We start from the raw sequence: 16,092 nt of genomic DNA, 5'->3' as shown, positions 1-16,092 counted from the left end.
TAGCAAGGCTATCGTCACAACCGGGCCTCGGGTCCTGCCACTGCAGCTGGCTGCTCGCTAACATGGCACATTCTGCGTAACCAAACCCTTTCAGAGGAACAGGAAACCAACACGACCCCAGGGCACAGGCATAGATAAATGATATCAGGGTTTTGAAAGGAGACATTCACCCAAATGAAAACTAGGATGACAATTTGAGGCTGACTTTCCAACAGGTCAAAACAAGAAAGTTATTCAAACTTGTTTAAGTCTAGCTCGGAAAAGTCCAAATATTACACGTCATAAAAGTTTAAAACGAAAGTTTAAACAGTTTTATTATTTTTTACTTTAGGTTTAAATGTTGTGCTTTAATTTAATGTAGTGCTGTAATCAGACACTGGATATCACTTTTTATCCCCCTCTTCTCCCACTGAACACCTTCCTCCCTCTGTCACCCTCTGAATGATCACCTGCATGTTTCCCCTCTGGAACCTTTGCTCTCAGACTGTTGGAGCGGAAAGTGTGTTCATGTGGCTGGAAAATGTTGTAATGTCATAGTCATGACTAAGATACATCTCTGCTGCCCCCTGCTGTTATAGAAGTGCAACAGAAATGATTGTAACTGCAACAGAAATGAGTAATGAAGGAAATCACCTCGGAAATATTTCATGAATATCAACAGCCATTATCATTAATTTAATGTGGTGTAGTGCATTGAATATTATCTTCTCTCACACAACTGCTAAGAAGTTGATATCATTTCACTTGTTATTAATTTGAATTGTTTCATTATTGAAAACTAATTTTGACAAAATTCTTAGAATAATTTCACAGCACATGTTGGATGGACCAACTTTCATGTAAAATGGTGGACATATTGTAGTAAATGTATGTTAAATAATAGCCTTCATATGACTCTACAGTTTATCTAATATGCTAATGCAGGGTATGGTACATTTGGAGTGAAATTGCTTTCAGTTTTCTCCACGACAGGAAACAGATTTTCCTCTGAAATCCTTTTATTTTGAAAGTTTCCTATAATTGAATAATTAATATGTAAAAGTGAGTGAACTGAAAGATAATTTCACCCTGCGTCGACCTCAGACACGCGTCTCTGCTATTTAAACAGTGTGGATAACTTGCTGTGATTTCTGGCAGGAAGGAATGTGAGGTCCAGCTCGACCTTCACGCCTGCTGGTACTTGTTATAATCGAGTGTTTCACACCCTCAGTGTGTCTGTCTGAGCCCACAAGCATTCCACAGTATTTACTGTCTTCACATCCTCTCTGTCTCTGTCTCTCTCTCCACAGAAGAGCCAAAGCTGGTACAATGTAAGTCCTACTTTGTTTTTATTTCTATGTGATTTGGTACGTAGAGTTTAAATGTGTGTTTGTGTATGTTCACATTGTGTGGGTGACTCCGGCGAGTGTCCTGGAGTTGTTTAAGTGACGAGTGCTTCTCTCGGGATGAAAGGTCATTGTCCTTGACCCTGTTTACTGGACCACATGATCGCTAGTGTGGGTTAGTAGTCCTACAGGCGTGGATTAGCACGGATTTAAAAGAGCGACAGGTGGACTTTCTCATGCAGAATGGAAATACAACAGTAGGATTTAAGAAATGAAGATTAGAGCATGAACCAAAGTTAATTCTTTATAAACGTAAACACAATACAGAGATGCAGACCCAGAAGCCCCAGGGTGCTGCAGTTCTATATTTTACCACAAGATGGAGTGCTAACACTCTTTCTTACCACACAATAATTTACTGTTTAAAATGTATATTCAAATATGATTTACACTGAATTGATACACATTGTGGTAACTAAACCCAGAGTTGAAAGGATTGAATTTAACACCAACCCCAGTTTTTTCTTTAAATGAAGTGTCTTTATCAGACTTTTTTCCCTATTTTATGTTGTTTTATTTCTTTCTTTTTTTTATTCCCTGTGTGTACACTCTTCCCTTTTCTCCCCAGCATGAAAGACAACACATCCTGAGAGTAAGCATGACTTGTATTCTTGTGCAACCTAGAGTATCTCTCTGTGTCTTGGTTCTCAGAGTGGTGGGATGATGATATCCCTCCTGCCTGTTACTCATTCCATTGACTTCACTCAGCGCTGTTACCACCAGATAGCGAAGCCACACTTATGTAGGTGACATATGTTCGATTTTTGTCTCCATAAAGCCCTATACTTCCAATCATGGAATGGTCATCAGATAATTCCTGATGCTAATGCTCTCTTTTGCAGCATCAGAACTTGTGTTAAAGGAGAGACTGTATTTTGAGTCCCTCAGATGTGTTGACTGCTCGACGCTGCAACCAAACATCTAAATCTGGCTCGCAACAGGTGGTAACAAGCACACTGAGTTTCTTACTTGTACTAAACAAATCAACAAATCATCACAGGGGCCTCTGGAATAGCCTTGAATGGCTTTTGAGCAGCAGGGGAATGGAGCATGGTGCTTTAGGTCCCAGCATGCCTCCCTCCTGTCCAGCTCTGCTTCACATGTCCCAACAAACATGGACACTGGGACACTTCAGGGTTTTTAGGGTTGGGGTTTGAGATTTAAAAAAAGAAAATACAGGGACGTCTGTGCAGAAAATGAAAATGAAGAAAAGCTGTTGAGTTGAAAAGAGGCTTGGTCTAATAAGTCCAGACAGTTTCTTAATGTCTCTAACTCAGATATAACAAACTCACATTTTCTCCTGTTTAAACAGGAGCATCATGCGTAACACACTGGCTCTGTTTATGTCTAACAGATGTAAATGTCATGTTTACATATAACAAACCTAAGTGTACAAGAAATCAGCATCATCCAGCTCGTCAATAATTACACTGCAGACTTATGGTGCCAACTCCAGAGTCCCAAAATTGTACTTTTTTAAAGGATGAAGCTGTTGATTATAAATGTTTCTATCATCAATAATTCTCATGAAAAAAACATGAATTAATCCTGGTTATAAATACTGTATCTGTTTCCACATGTATTTTATTGCTCTGTGCCACAGAGCCATTTCCATCAACACACACACACACACATTGTCATTTATTTTGACTCGATCCCAAATGTAACATCCTGCTACTTGAAATCACCACTGTCGCGTAGCAATTGTATTAATCCACAGCTGAAAATAGTCCCCATTTACCACAGTTTAAGTCACATTTGCTAAAATATAACTTGATTTCCCACTCCAGCAGTGTATATTACAGCCCTGAGGAACTCTTCTATGTTCATCAGAATGACATATTCAAAAGGTTTGTCATAAAAAAAAAACTCATGGTCCTAAAATGTCTTATGTGTAACTAACTTACACCTTCCTTCCTAATTTGATGACTGGGAATTATGTATATGCTAACATGGCCACGCCCTGCTCCCCGTCTCCCCACCCTCACAGCTTACCTGCAGCTGAGGAGCCTTTTCCAGCTACTGAGTTCCACCCACGAGTAGGATTGGTTTATTTGTTTTGTGACATCACAAACTCTGGCTGTCTGAATCTGTTTTTCTCAGACTCGCATTTGTTAACTGCAGTCAGCCATGGCTTTGACTGCTTATTTTGATCAAAATATGTTTTTTATCATATAAAAGGCACAAGGGAGGCAAATTAGCATGTTTAAATAAAATGGATTTTCCCAGAGGGGGACTTTAAACATTGTGTGACAAACTGACATAGTAAACTGACTGTAATATCAGTACATTATTCTAGGTCTAAAATTATAACACATAAATATATTGTTATTAAGCATGATCCAACTTAAGTGACATTTTGAACAAGACCAATTTAGGCCGTAGCAGCAACACCTCTGAATCTATGAACAAACAAGTGTGTTGCTTGTGAATTCAGCTTTTACCCACACATTGTATTTACAAACTCTCAGGGCAACACTACTGTATAGATTTAGTATAGATTACCATCAGCTTCATCCATTAAAAAAATGAAGAAAAATCTTCCAACTGGTTTAGGGTATCACACATGCCTCCACTGCAGCTCTTTGAAATAAAGTAGTAATACATATACACGTGTTGTGTTGTGAACTGCATTTGTGCAACAAGTGCAGTTATCAAACCACACTGACTGGTTTTATTTCTGGCCTACAGGACATACTGTTGAAAATACTTGGCTTGTTTACTGTGTGGAGTTTGCACTTTGAATATGAGTTCACCATTCATCACAGTAGATTTACAACGGTGAATGTACCTTCAGTCTTACAGGGAAACTAAAAAGGAGGAGGACATTTTGAAGTTTTAAAACGTGTATTGTTCATACAATGGTTCTGATATCTTGTACACTCATCCTTACTCGTACAATCAATAAGTGCAATAGTTTCGGCTGATTCTTTGACTTAAGTTGGCTCTGAATTCACATATAGTTCACACCTATGAATCACTTGAGATTAAATGTGTGGTTCGTCTGTAAGTGCAACTCTATGATGACCTCCCATGGAGCTGAAACCACACTGATTAAAGCTCTATCTGTCCTAATGTGAGTTCTGAGCCTGTTCGATATTTGCATCCTGGCCCGTTTGTTCACTTTGCATCTAGAAATGTATGTTGTGTTGTTTCCATGGCGACTGACCCACAGGCTCTGTGATGTGAACACTGGAGGAAAACCCTAACAAATGCTTGGATAAGTGAGGTCAGGACTTAAAGCAGCACTATGTGACTTTTACTGAGCAGCAGCGCCCTGTGCAGACACACGTGATGATTGATTCTGTTGGGCACTGTTTCTGAACGATAACGTGGTCTATCGCGTGCTGACTGGAGCTCTGACTGCGTAGTCTCACTCGAGCTGTCTTCAGACATGAACTCTGGAAAATGTCCACACAATGGGGTCCGGATTTGTCCGCAGTTTTACCTTTCACACATGAAGAATGCAGCAGGAGATTCTCCAGTCAGACGTGTTCACATCAACACAGAAACCTGCGTTCAGGCGAAGGGTGGCACAGTATGCAGGAGGCAGGACATCAGTGATCAATTCTGCTGCGGAGATCATGTGTTTTTGATTATTGCACATCGATGAGAAAGTCCACTGCAACTGACTCGACCATTTACATTCTCACACACAGCCCCTCAGCTTCACTGAACTGAAACAACAATGGATAGTCCTCATGATCCCCGGCTTCCTGAACCAACAGAGCTACTGCTGTAACAAATACACCAAACTCTGTTTAGAATTCTTCATATTTTAAAGGTTTCCTCACTAAATATTGAAGATAAACCCTGTTTTTTAAGACTTCTAAGTCTTCTTAACTGATCTACAGTTCAGCACTACCCTTGAATTTGCTGAAGCCTGATTCTGGCAATTTAACCTGCACACTTCTCACAGGAGATGTATCCGCTCACCAAAGTTACATAGAGCAAGAACAGACGATCTTGGTGAAGAGTGGGAATGAAAGAGGCTCCATCCTCCTTATTTCATGTCAGTGAACCATCAAACACATTTTGAAGCTTTAACACAGCAAATGTGTTGCTTTAACACAGCAAATGAATTGCATTTGTTTCGATGTACATGCAGCAGAGAGTGTACGGGGCGCCATTCACTCAGATCGACTTTTTATCAAATTAAGACAGTCTGAGATTGCTGTTAACTGGATGGAAACACCTCCAGCCCTCACCTCCTTTAACACACTAAAATACCGTCCTGGTTTACAGTACCAGTCTCTTCCATCCCCTGATGTTTGTCCAGCAAGTTAATAGTTAACCAGATCCATAAAGTCTGTGTATCCACCTAATCACAAGTCTCCTACTGTCACCTGAACGCTGGGCGCCCCATCCGTCCCAATGGCCTCCTTCTTTGCTACATTCATAAGTGCAAAATGAAAGAAATCAGCAGGGATTAAACAATTACTGTATAAGATGCCACATGTAATTTTGAGGAACGATTTGTTCTGGTGTCACTTCTTAGCAGATGCAACCTCATTCTGCTGGAATTTCATCCACATGATGTAAAGGAGTCCCCAGTGTGTGTGAGAGCCTTGTCGGAGTAGCATGTGAATGATTACAACTGTTTTCAAAGAGGATAGAAGACGAAGAGTATTTCCAAGACTCATCGATATTTTTTTCAGCTTTCAGTGTCTGGTTTACAGTGAGGGTTGGGAGACAGTCCAGAGGAAAGATGGATTTGGAGTGAGTGTGCATATGTGGGCTGCACATTTGTTTCATCCAGCAGGAGTCAATGAAACACGAGCTGTAGTAACACTGGTGTTTTGTTTTTGTATCGCAGCTGGCTCCTCCATCACTATGCCCACCTTCTTGACTCTTCAAATACTTCGAGTTAAGAATAGTGGGAGGACCAAACACCAATTGTTTGCTAAGCGCTGCTAAAATAGAAGCTGCAATCTCTGCATCTCTCTGCTTGCCTTCATACCTTAAAATATTCAGGGATCAGCACTTTTGGAACCTTAGTTAGACCCAGGAATCTTTTTACACATAAAATAAAAGTCAAGTAGATAAATAATTACAGTGTGTGTGCTGCCACTTCAACCCGAGCAGTGGTAGGCAAAAACAGCGAAGACCCTGTCAAGATTGATGGTGTTGTTTTGCAGTCGAAGGTAACTGGAGGTTATGCTCACATCTGTTCTCTGTAACTCGATCACTAAGGCAGAGGAGAGCAAGACGGACTTGACGCATACTTCAACTCAAAACATTCACTCCTCTCTTTTAGTCCACCATGTTTATTTCCTTTTTTTCACTCCATCTTTGTTTGTATTAGTCATTTTCTCTGCAGAGTCAACTCGCCTCATTCTTTGCTGGTCATAAACAGGGTAATTACAAGGCATTCAGACCTGGACAGCACACACACACACACAGAGCTCACACACTTACTAGGAGGAGTATGCTGGTGAAAAAAAAGGAAAGAGCTACTGGCATGATAATAAAGGACTTGTTGGCCGGGGTTACTAGAGGGCAACGGCCGTAACTCCTCTCCCTGTGTGTGTGAAAGGAAGCGAGAGAGAGCCAGAGTACGACAGAGCGAGACAAGGATCATGTGGCTAGAGTATGCCGAGTCCACGGCTCTGACACTGGTGGGGAGCAGCACCCAGAACAGGGGGGTGGATTCTGCAGTGTCCAAACCAAACCGCTGTACTCAACAGCTCTTATTTTCCAAATCTGCTGTAACTGACAAGTCCACCAACTCGAGAGGGAATCCACTGGGGCCCCAGTTTGGAATACTTGCTTTCACCCGGGCGCCAAAAAAAAGGGATCTGGCTCAATGAATGTGGAGCTGGATGAGGACTGCACAATGTCGGACTGGGAGGCCGTGTTGGAGCTGGATGAGGCGTTGGCAGGGTGGCTTCTGCAGGGTCCGGCTAGAGGGGAGTGGGGTTGTGAGTTGGGCTGGGCAACCTCAGACCTTCAGGACCCGGAGTGGGACACGGAGGATGTCCCTGCTGTAAGTTGTGAGGAGGGGAACGGACAAAACAATGTGGGGAAGTTAGGAAATGTTGTGGTTTGGGACAGCGAACAGGCTTTGTCTTTACTGTACGCTGCTGTAAGTATAGTTCTGTGGAAATTCTCCACCACTAAAAAAAGCAACTGGTTTGGTTATGAGTCATAGTTATTTGAAAGCTCCCAGAGCTCGTGCAGATGCCTGTTGTTTGGAGTGATCATCAGGATACTGTGTGAGTGACTAGGTGTGTAAACAGCATTAGGTGTGTTTTGGTTGTTTCTGGATTTTAGCAGTAATATCAATTCCTGGAAAATAGTAAAAGCTCTCAGAATCGTCAATCATGTGAGTCTTTAGCTCCGCACTTTCCTCAAAGACGAGTAGAAGCAGCAACACATTCCACTAAACATTATTTCACTATTTCAACTCCTTGTTTTACAGAGGAAACTCTTATTTTAAAGTGTTGTTTTTTTCCACCAGCCCTGATCCAAAGAAATGTTTCTCTCATTTGTCTCAGTTATACATCGTGTTACTCTATTGGCAGTTATTGTTTCCTGTGGCTTTCCTGTGGAAGGAAAGCATCTGGCACAGTCAGTGAGAGCCCTCACCTGGCCGCACATTAAGAGATTTTACACATTGCTCTGCAGATAATCAAGCCTGCAGAAAGAGCTAAGCTAAAGAGAAAATGTGATCATATTGAATTCCTGGAAAGAGAATGTTATTCAAACCACTGTGTAGGGTCTTGTTTACTCTTGAGATTTCATCAGTTGTTCTTCCCCTGGTCACTGAACAGAAGCCTCATTGTCCGAAACATGCTGGTGTGTGATGCAAATCAGAGAATGTGACTCATTCCACTGTAAATGCTCCACAGCATGCGTTTTGAATGATCTGCAGCGGGCTGACGTTTGGAATTGCGCTTCAAATCATCAATGACTTCACATAAGTCGGTTCACATGCCTCTGCTTGACATAAATCACCATACGTCCATTGCCAGCGCTTGTCAAAACTTCTCACACATTGAAATGCATCAAACCTGTGGTTGGTTTTTACAAGATTATCCCACGAAAACAAATAACCTGGGCTGTGTGACGGAGACAACACTTGTAAGCGAGCGAGAGAGAGCATGAAGCGTGTGTTTGTCTGTGTGTGTCTGTGTGTGTGGGGATGTTTCTGACTCTGCCTCTCCCTGCAGGTGCTGAGCCCGACATACAAGCAGCGCAATGAGGACTTTAGGAAACTCTTCAAGCAGCTCCCCGACACAGAGAGGCTCATTGTGGGTGAGTGGACACACTCGTTAATCATTTGAAAATGATTCACCCTTCCTCAACAGAGATACACAGATACTTGACATTCCTGGAGTAGTGACATGATTGTAAATGTGTCTAGATTAGTTCATTTACAGTGTAAAAACTAGAACCACACCTCAGATAAGGCCCAACAGTCCCCTAATGAAACCACTTTTAAATTCACTACATCCGGAATACTTATTTTGATTATTTTGATCTGCACCACATTGCACACACTCATACATATCAGTCCCCTGCTGTCATGCCTGATTTTCATCATTTATCTTTTCACTCATAACTCAGATAAACAGACAATGACTGATGTTTCTAAAACGCTGTTCAGACCTGTTATTAACATCCATCCTGAGTGATCTGACCACAAGTAGTCAGCTAGTACACGTCTGAACAAACCCAAAACGCATGTGGTCACATTCTCTCATAAATGTATCCTGTGCCGCATGTGAAGGACCAACTACTCAGCTGACATTCTCTGACCCGCTAAACTTTCACATTGAATCAAATGTATTTTTACTCTTCTCAGTATCCATACGTTGATTTGTCTGTGGCAACAATATCAACACTGACCACCACATAATGATTTCTATTCAAGTCTTTTTTCAAAGTAGATCTGCAATTCATTCATTCACCCTTATTGACTCCCCTCTCTCTCACTTGTACGACACACAGACATAAACATGCAAACATTGTCATCAGACACATCTGTTAACTCTAAATTTTAATGGAAATCGGTTGAGTAGTTTTTGCATAATCCTGTTAACAAACAAATAAACACAGACAAATACATAACTTGCTTGGCGGAGGTAACAATACCTCAGTTTGCAGACATGCTCCTTTGATGATCAACTGTTAACGCAGCCTCAGCTGCTCTCTGCCATCAACACTCTAACCTTAGTATGACTTGGTAATGGAGAACTCACAGCCTATCAACAACCTATACACACGAGAGTGGGAATGCACTGCAGTGAGGTTTGTGTGCGACAGTGAGGCGAGCGCCACCCGCTGAATTGTTTATGTACATGTCAGAGAGAACGTTTGATTGGATATTAGCAGTCTGTTATGTCTGGTGTATTGGTGAATATGCCACTAATGAATAACTTGTGTGTGTTAATGATGTTTTTTCTCAGTGATGTAATTTGAGCATTTGCATATTCTTCGTGTCTCAGACTACTCCTGTGCTCTTCAACGGGACATCCTCCTGCAGGGACGACTCTACCTCTCTGAGAACTGGATTTGTTTCTATAGCAACATCTTCCGCTGGGAAACACTGGTATGTTCGCAAACGCTCTGCATTCCTTTGTTTTCATTTTGGCAGCACTGGGTCGCGTTCTGAACTATTATTTGTGTGTGATTATACAATTATATGCATGTGCTTTGTGTTTGCATGTAGCTGACAGTGCGGTTAAAGGACATCTGCTCAATGACTAAAGAGAAGACTGCCCGCCTAATTCCCAACGCCATCCAGGTCTGCACAGACACTGAGAAGGTAAAAGACACAGAATCTTGTTTTCAGTCATGAAATGTCCCGAAAATTAGGTCCTGACATTTTCCAGAGTTACCCTTTCACATATGAAGAACGTAGCAGGAGACTGTGTCAGGTCCGACGCTTTCTCAACAGGAACATTTCTAGAACATGCAGGCGAGGGGTGGTGCCTGAGAAGTGCATGTAGGGGGCAGGACATGACTTATAAATTCCACGGAAATCACATATTTTTCTTCACAGTACATCAACACTGGCATCGGCCCGTATCACCAAATGTATCAGCCTCTTTTATAATCATGAGATATTTGGATTATTCCAGTCTGTCGCCTGTTAAAAACGTCATCAACACACCTACTCGCTCGCCGACATTTTTCTGCTGTGTTTTTACATGGGCTCACTCAGATATTTTCAGGACACTTTACTAGGGGACTGGCAGGAAAAGTTGCGCTGCGATTTTCCTCGCCCAAGGAAGCAAATGTCTTATTTGCCTTCTCGCTCTCTCAGATTGGAAGTGAATGGGAGTTAAAGGTTCTCCTCTGAAACATATGCGCACGAGTGACTGTGACTAAGATTAATGACACTCCAGGGGAGGGCTTGAGGTACAAAGGTACAAAGGCTAGTTGCTAACAGGAATAATTAATTGAATTTGTTTTTTTTTCTTCTATGGTGAAGTTAATTTAGACATGACCTGTCGTTCTTCACAGCACTTTTTCACCTCGTTTGGAGCCAGAGACAGGACGTACATGATGATGTTCAGACTGTGGCAGAACGCACTGCTTGACAAGGTAAGCAAGTCTGATCTGCATCTTATACAGTAGGTTGATGGGACTTACTTTACTGCAGTGTTTTCCCGTCCCCTCAGTCTGATTGTCTGATTGTCTGATTGGCGTCTGCCTCTTGCAGCCCCTGTGTCCCAAAGAACTTTGGCACTTTGTACATCAGTGCTATGGCAACGAGCTCGGCCTCACCAGTGATGATGAGGACTACGTTCCCCCTGATGACGACTTCAACACCATGGGGTGGGTCTGGTTATGCTGCAGCATTAGTTACCATGGCTACCACGTTAAACAATTTTCCAATTACCTAATTAGCCAAATTACAAAATAATTAGAGAGCCTGGAATGACCTGTAACAAACATACTCACATGCTTGGTTCATACAAGCATACACATAATCTATTTATATAAACAATTACACACGTAAAAAAGCCCTATCAACTCTGTTAATTTATACTGTAGTATGAAACATTTATTTCAAACACATTGGTTTACCAGCTTGTTTGGATACAACAAGTAAAAACTCAGGCTGAAAAACATGTAACTCTGAAGGTTACATTTACTTATTCCCTTCATGTTTAAAATGGATATCGATTTAAAATCAATACAGAGTCATGATCAGAATTGGTTTTCAACGTCTGAGGTTTTCTGTTAACTGCTGCATGAGGTCAGGAGGGCGATGTGATGTGAATATTTTAAAAGTGTTATTTGTGGCCTTTATCCAACAATCTGTGAAGTTCTCTGGCTGAGGTTTGAGAAGAAGACTTTGTTCACAGACTGAGCAGAGGTCAATATAGAGACTTCAAAACTATCCTTAATCTCACGGTGGCTTTGTTAATGAGAGTGTATACACACACATAGTAGGAAAGTAAGATGCTATAATCATTTTCTGTTGTTTCCGACACATATCAGCTTATAACAGCTCACTTTACCATGAGTTTGTGCTGCTGTCATGTGTGCACCAATCTCAGAGCCCATCAGCTATCGTCTGACGAATCAGCCTCTGGGGGCAACCACCAATATTTAGGGGCTTCCGGTGCTGGCAGCATTTATCCAGGCCAAGACGCCGCCTTGTGTTGGCTGTGATCTGTTTACAGTTCGAACAGTTTCTTTTATCACGAGTCGAACGTTTCTTCACACAAAAGCCAATAGTCGATGCAATTCGGTCAATGTTTTCCGGCTCTTTTGCTCTCCACATGTTAACCTGCAGGCAACCAAAGCCTGCCCAAATGTGATTGGTCAAATTTGAAACAAACCAGAAGGTTTCCGGCCCGAAAATCCTTGCCCTTGTCAACAGATTTTACATATTCCCATGCACAATCTGTTTATAGAGATTATGTGCACACAGATTCAGATGCACCCAAGCTAAATAAAGTTTTATCTTTTTCAGCCATCACTCAGATAAATAGAAAATGGCTGGTCTGATGTTTATAACATATACTAAGCTGATCCTTTAATAATAAAACAGGTCAGATAATACCATAAAAGATATTTTAAACAGTACTTAAGCAAAGTTTTGCAAGGGCCCTATCCAGGATGAGCGATAAGTAGACAAGTAAAGTTCTTGCCTGTTGCTGTTTTCTGGTGCCTTCAGGTTCAGTGAAGAGATTCCCAATGAAGAGAATGAGATCAACAATGACAGCTTGTCCAAGAGCAGCACTGAGGCCAAACCTGACGGAAGCCCTCCCCCAATTCATAAGAAGGTCATCCCTAACAGCATCATCCCCAGCCCAGGCAACCATGACACGCCCATCACAGTAAGTTACACACACACATTTACACTGCAGAGGTCAGGTGCACTTTGCTTGACAGCATTTATAATGGAAACATTTTTAATGTCATCAGTGTCCATTTCCCTCTTTTGCCCAGTTCGACCTCCCAGCAGAGGAATATGCAGACTGCCTACCAGACGGTGAACTGCTGGCTTTGCCCCTGATGGTGGTAGAGAAGAACTTCGATACCAGCAGGCCTGGCGGTCCTGTGCCCTCGCCCTCACTCGACTTCAACGACAACGAAGACATCCCCACCGAGCTCAGCGACTCCTCGGAAACACACGATGAGGGTAAACTGCTCAAAATGCTTGTAAAAATGTATCATTCTAATCCAGCAGGCAGTCTGATTTTTTTTATTGACTTCACCGCCATCTCTCTCTCTCTGACGTGTAGGTGAGGTCCAGGCATTCCATGAGGATCTGAATGGCAGGCAGCACATCAACGAGGTCTACAAGGTCAGCGTGGACAAGCTCTATGACATCCTCTTCACCGAGTCACAGTTCATGAGTGACTTCATGGAACAGCGGCGATTTTCAGGTTTGTGTTTGTGATGCTTCTGCAGGTGACCTCTGATATCTGTCCACTCTGGAGATGGCACAAGCATAAATATGGGCTCTACTGCAGTGGTTATTAAATCATTCATGTTCCTGTCTCGCCATCTCCTCGTTTAGATGTGGTCTACCACCCATGGAAGAAGGAGGATGCTGGAAACCAGACCAGAGAGATCATGTACACCATCTCTCTGTCCAACCCCCTAGCCCCCAAAACAGCCACAGTCACTGAGACACAGGTACAGTCAGCTCTACTGTTCAGTCGTTTTCAGAAATGGACTCATGAAATGAAGAAGTGACGTTTGCCTGAATGCAGCAGGAGATTATGTGGGTCAGACACGTTCACACCAGGAAAATGTACAGAACATTCAGGCAAGGGGGGTGCCTAGGCAGAGCATGCAGGAGGCAGGACATGACGTATACACGTTTTCTTTGCAGCACATCAACACCAGCATCGGCCCTTATCAAAACACTTGAATCTTGTTCTCTTTCCAAGTTGACATCTTCTTTGGCGTCTTGTACATGTATTACATATTACATAACATATCATTTAGATGACGCTTTTATCCAAAGCGACTTCCAATAAGTGCATTCAACCATGAGGGTACAAACCCAGAACAGCAAGAATCATGTTAGTACATTAGCTTAAAAAAAAGCCAAACTACAAAGTGCAACATATATGTGCAACTCAAGCTTTTTTCTCTTTAGATATTTGTATTCTTCCAATTTCACCTCTGTCCTCACAGCGCCCCTCACACACTGTGAATTTTCTGAAAATGTTCCTGCTAGAAATTGACTCACTGTGACATTTTCCGGACATTTTACTAGGGGGCTGGCAGTAAAAGTTACAGAAAATATCCGGAGCAGCTGACATTTGTGTTCCCAGATACAGTCAAATATCCAGACTTCGGTGCATGTCTGAAAGCAGCTTTAAGAAACATTAATTACTATTAGAACTGTCATTATTATTGTTTATATATTTAAAAGTTTGATGTGATTTAACATAATCTCTGTCATTTGTCAGACTCTGTACAAAGCCAGTCAGGAGAGCGAGTGTTACATCATCGATGCTGAGGTCATCACGCATGACGTGCCCTACCATGATTACTTCTACACTCTGAACCGCTACATGCTCACCAGGGTGGCCAAGAATAAGTGTCGGTTACGGTGAGTGAGACGTGGTCAGATATGTACAGCACATGCATGGAAAATGAGATGTAGCAAAACATCCATGTATTTTTCACAATTTTTGTCATCTTCTAATAATTGAATCCTGTTTTTACATCTTATTCTGAAAGACTGTATCTATATCCAGTATAGCAATGTTGTCTCTCTCTCAGGGTATCAACGGAGCTGCGCTACAGAAAACAGCCGTGGGGGTTGGTCAAAGGCTTCATAGAGAAAAACTTCTGGAGTGGGCTTGAAGAAAACTTCCGCCGTCTTGGTAAATTGTTGTTAGTTTTTCTGTTCTGACAGTTTTTCTCATTTTCTGATTCCTAAATGTAATTTAATAAAAGGGAGGGTTGGTAAATGGTTTCTGAAACACTTTTCCTTTCATTTGTTGAAACCCTCTTCACGTCCCGATAGTCATAAATACATGAAGTTGTCTGAAAATTTGATTCAGACTGAATGAAATGATTAGTTGGCGTATCCGTCTGTCAACAGACCAGCCTGCCTGTGCACACCCTCCCAGTGCTCACACTGCCCATGACCGCAGAGAAGATACCAAGAAGTTAGTGAGCAAGTCAAGGCTTCTAGCAGTTGTCAGGTTGTCATTTGGCCGTAGCTTTGATGAGAGGGGCCGATGACGGGGGTTGGGATGTATCAGTCCCAAGCCTGCTTAATAGATAATAAAGACACAATTAGTGAGTTCTTTTTGAGATGGTTTACAAAATAACAGTATCGCTGAACTTTGTAGAAATCAAACATTTGGATCAGAGAAGAACAGTATTTATAGCTGCTATTAAAGGGAGCTGAGGGGGAATGAAGATCATTTAAAATAACAACTGTGTTCTTCCCTCTCAGAGTTGGAACTGTCCAAGCTTGAGGAGATCCTCACCGAGACCCACCAGCTCTCTCCGAAGGCTAAGGTGGTGAAGAACTCCACAGTGAGGCGGAAGAAGAGGCAGCTACCTCACATGCGCAGCCAGCACCTGGACGAGGCACTCAGCCCCGTTACCACGCCGACGGACGACGAAGTGATCCAGAGGATCAAACAAGTGGCAGGATCCACACAGACCAGACACCAGAGTCCAGAGCACCATCACCTGCCCGCCGGCCTCGCGCTGTACAGTGTCTCCAAACTGCTGCTCATCATCAGCTTTGTGTATGTCCCAGAAACACACACACACACACACAGAAGCCTGCATACACATGCTGACATGACACACGGGAATACAGACATGCTCGTGTCACATTGAAATTTCTCGAAGTCCCTTGTTGCATGATTTCATCCATTGTTCCAGTCTACTCTGTGTTGTCTGATTGAAGACTGAAAATTAAAGTCGTCATTGTTGTTCTCTTTCCTCTCCTTTCATCGCCATCCATAGGATCTGTTTAAGGTACATGTAATATCTGATTAGCCAGCATAGCAAGATGCATATATTGACAAAGTTTTCCCATTACAATTTAAATGTACTTCCCATTTACATACCAGCTAATTGAGGACATTATGATTGAACACAATGCAAAGAGATTGACTCGTTTGCTGTGTTTCTTCAGCTTGGTGCTGCTGGTGTTCCTCAACATGATGCTCTTCTACAAGCTGTGGATGCTGGAGTACTCAGCACAGTCCTTAACAACATGGCAAGGTCTACGGCTACATGAAAGGTACACACACAG

General features: G+C 42.3%; 1 protein-coding gene across 17 annotated transcripts in view; it reads left to right on the top strand.

Moving 5' to 3' along the window:
• The window catches only part of gramd1bb (GRAM domain containing 1Bb), a 97,702-nt gene that overhangs the window by 74,777 nt on the left and 6,833 nt on the right, over positions 1–16,092 (top strand). For 11 of the 17 annotated variants that reach the window (XM_035153645.2, XM_035153629.2, XM_047339476.1 and 8 more), the window contains 16 exons: positions 1,290–1,310; positions 1,954–1,977; positions 8,558–8,642; positions 9,836–9,939; positions 10,060–10,155; positions 10,857–10,937; positions 11,056–11,171; positions 12,523–12,685; positions 12,798–12,990; positions 13,094–13,237; positions 13,372–13,490; positions 14,276–14,418; positions 14,592–14,695; positions 15,277–15,577; positions 15,801–15,812; positions 15,973–16,080. In XM_035153645.2, the coding sequence (XP_035009536.1) occupies positions 1,290–1,310; positions 1,954–1,977; positions 8,558–8,642; positions 9,836–9,939; positions 10,060–10,155; positions 10,857–10,937; positions 11,056–11,171; positions 12,523–12,685; positions 12,798–12,990; positions 13,094–13,237; positions 13,372–13,490; positions 14,276–14,418; positions 14,592–14,695; positions 15,277–15,577; positions 15,801–15,812; positions 15,973–16,080 (1,814 nt within the window). The remainder of the gene's footprint in view (positions 1–1,289; positions 1,311–1,953; positions 1,978–8,557; positions 8,643–9,835; positions 9,940–10,059; positions 10,156–10,856; positions 10,938–11,055; positions 11,172–12,522; positions 12,686–12,797; positions 12,991–13,093; positions 13,238–13,371; positions 13,491–14,275; positions 14,419–14,591; positions 14,696–15,276; positions 15,578–15,800; positions 15,813–15,972; positions 16,081–16,092) is intronic. The other 6 variants (XM_035153633.2, XM_035153635.2, XM_035153630.2 and 3 more) reach the window with 3 other exon arrangements.

The sequence above is a fragment of the Hippoglossus stenolepis genome, chromosome 4 (genome assembly GCF_022539355.2).
Source record: "Hippoglossus stenolepis isolate QCI-W04-F060 chromosome 4, HSTE1.2, whole genome shotgun sequence".
NCBI lineage: Eukaryota > Metazoa > Chordata > Actinopteri > Pleuronectiformes > Pleuronectidae > Hippoglossus > Hippoglossus stenolepis.
The sequence above is the reverse complement of the archived record's forward strand: the minus strand, read 5'-3'. Positions and strand labels throughout refer to the sequence as shown.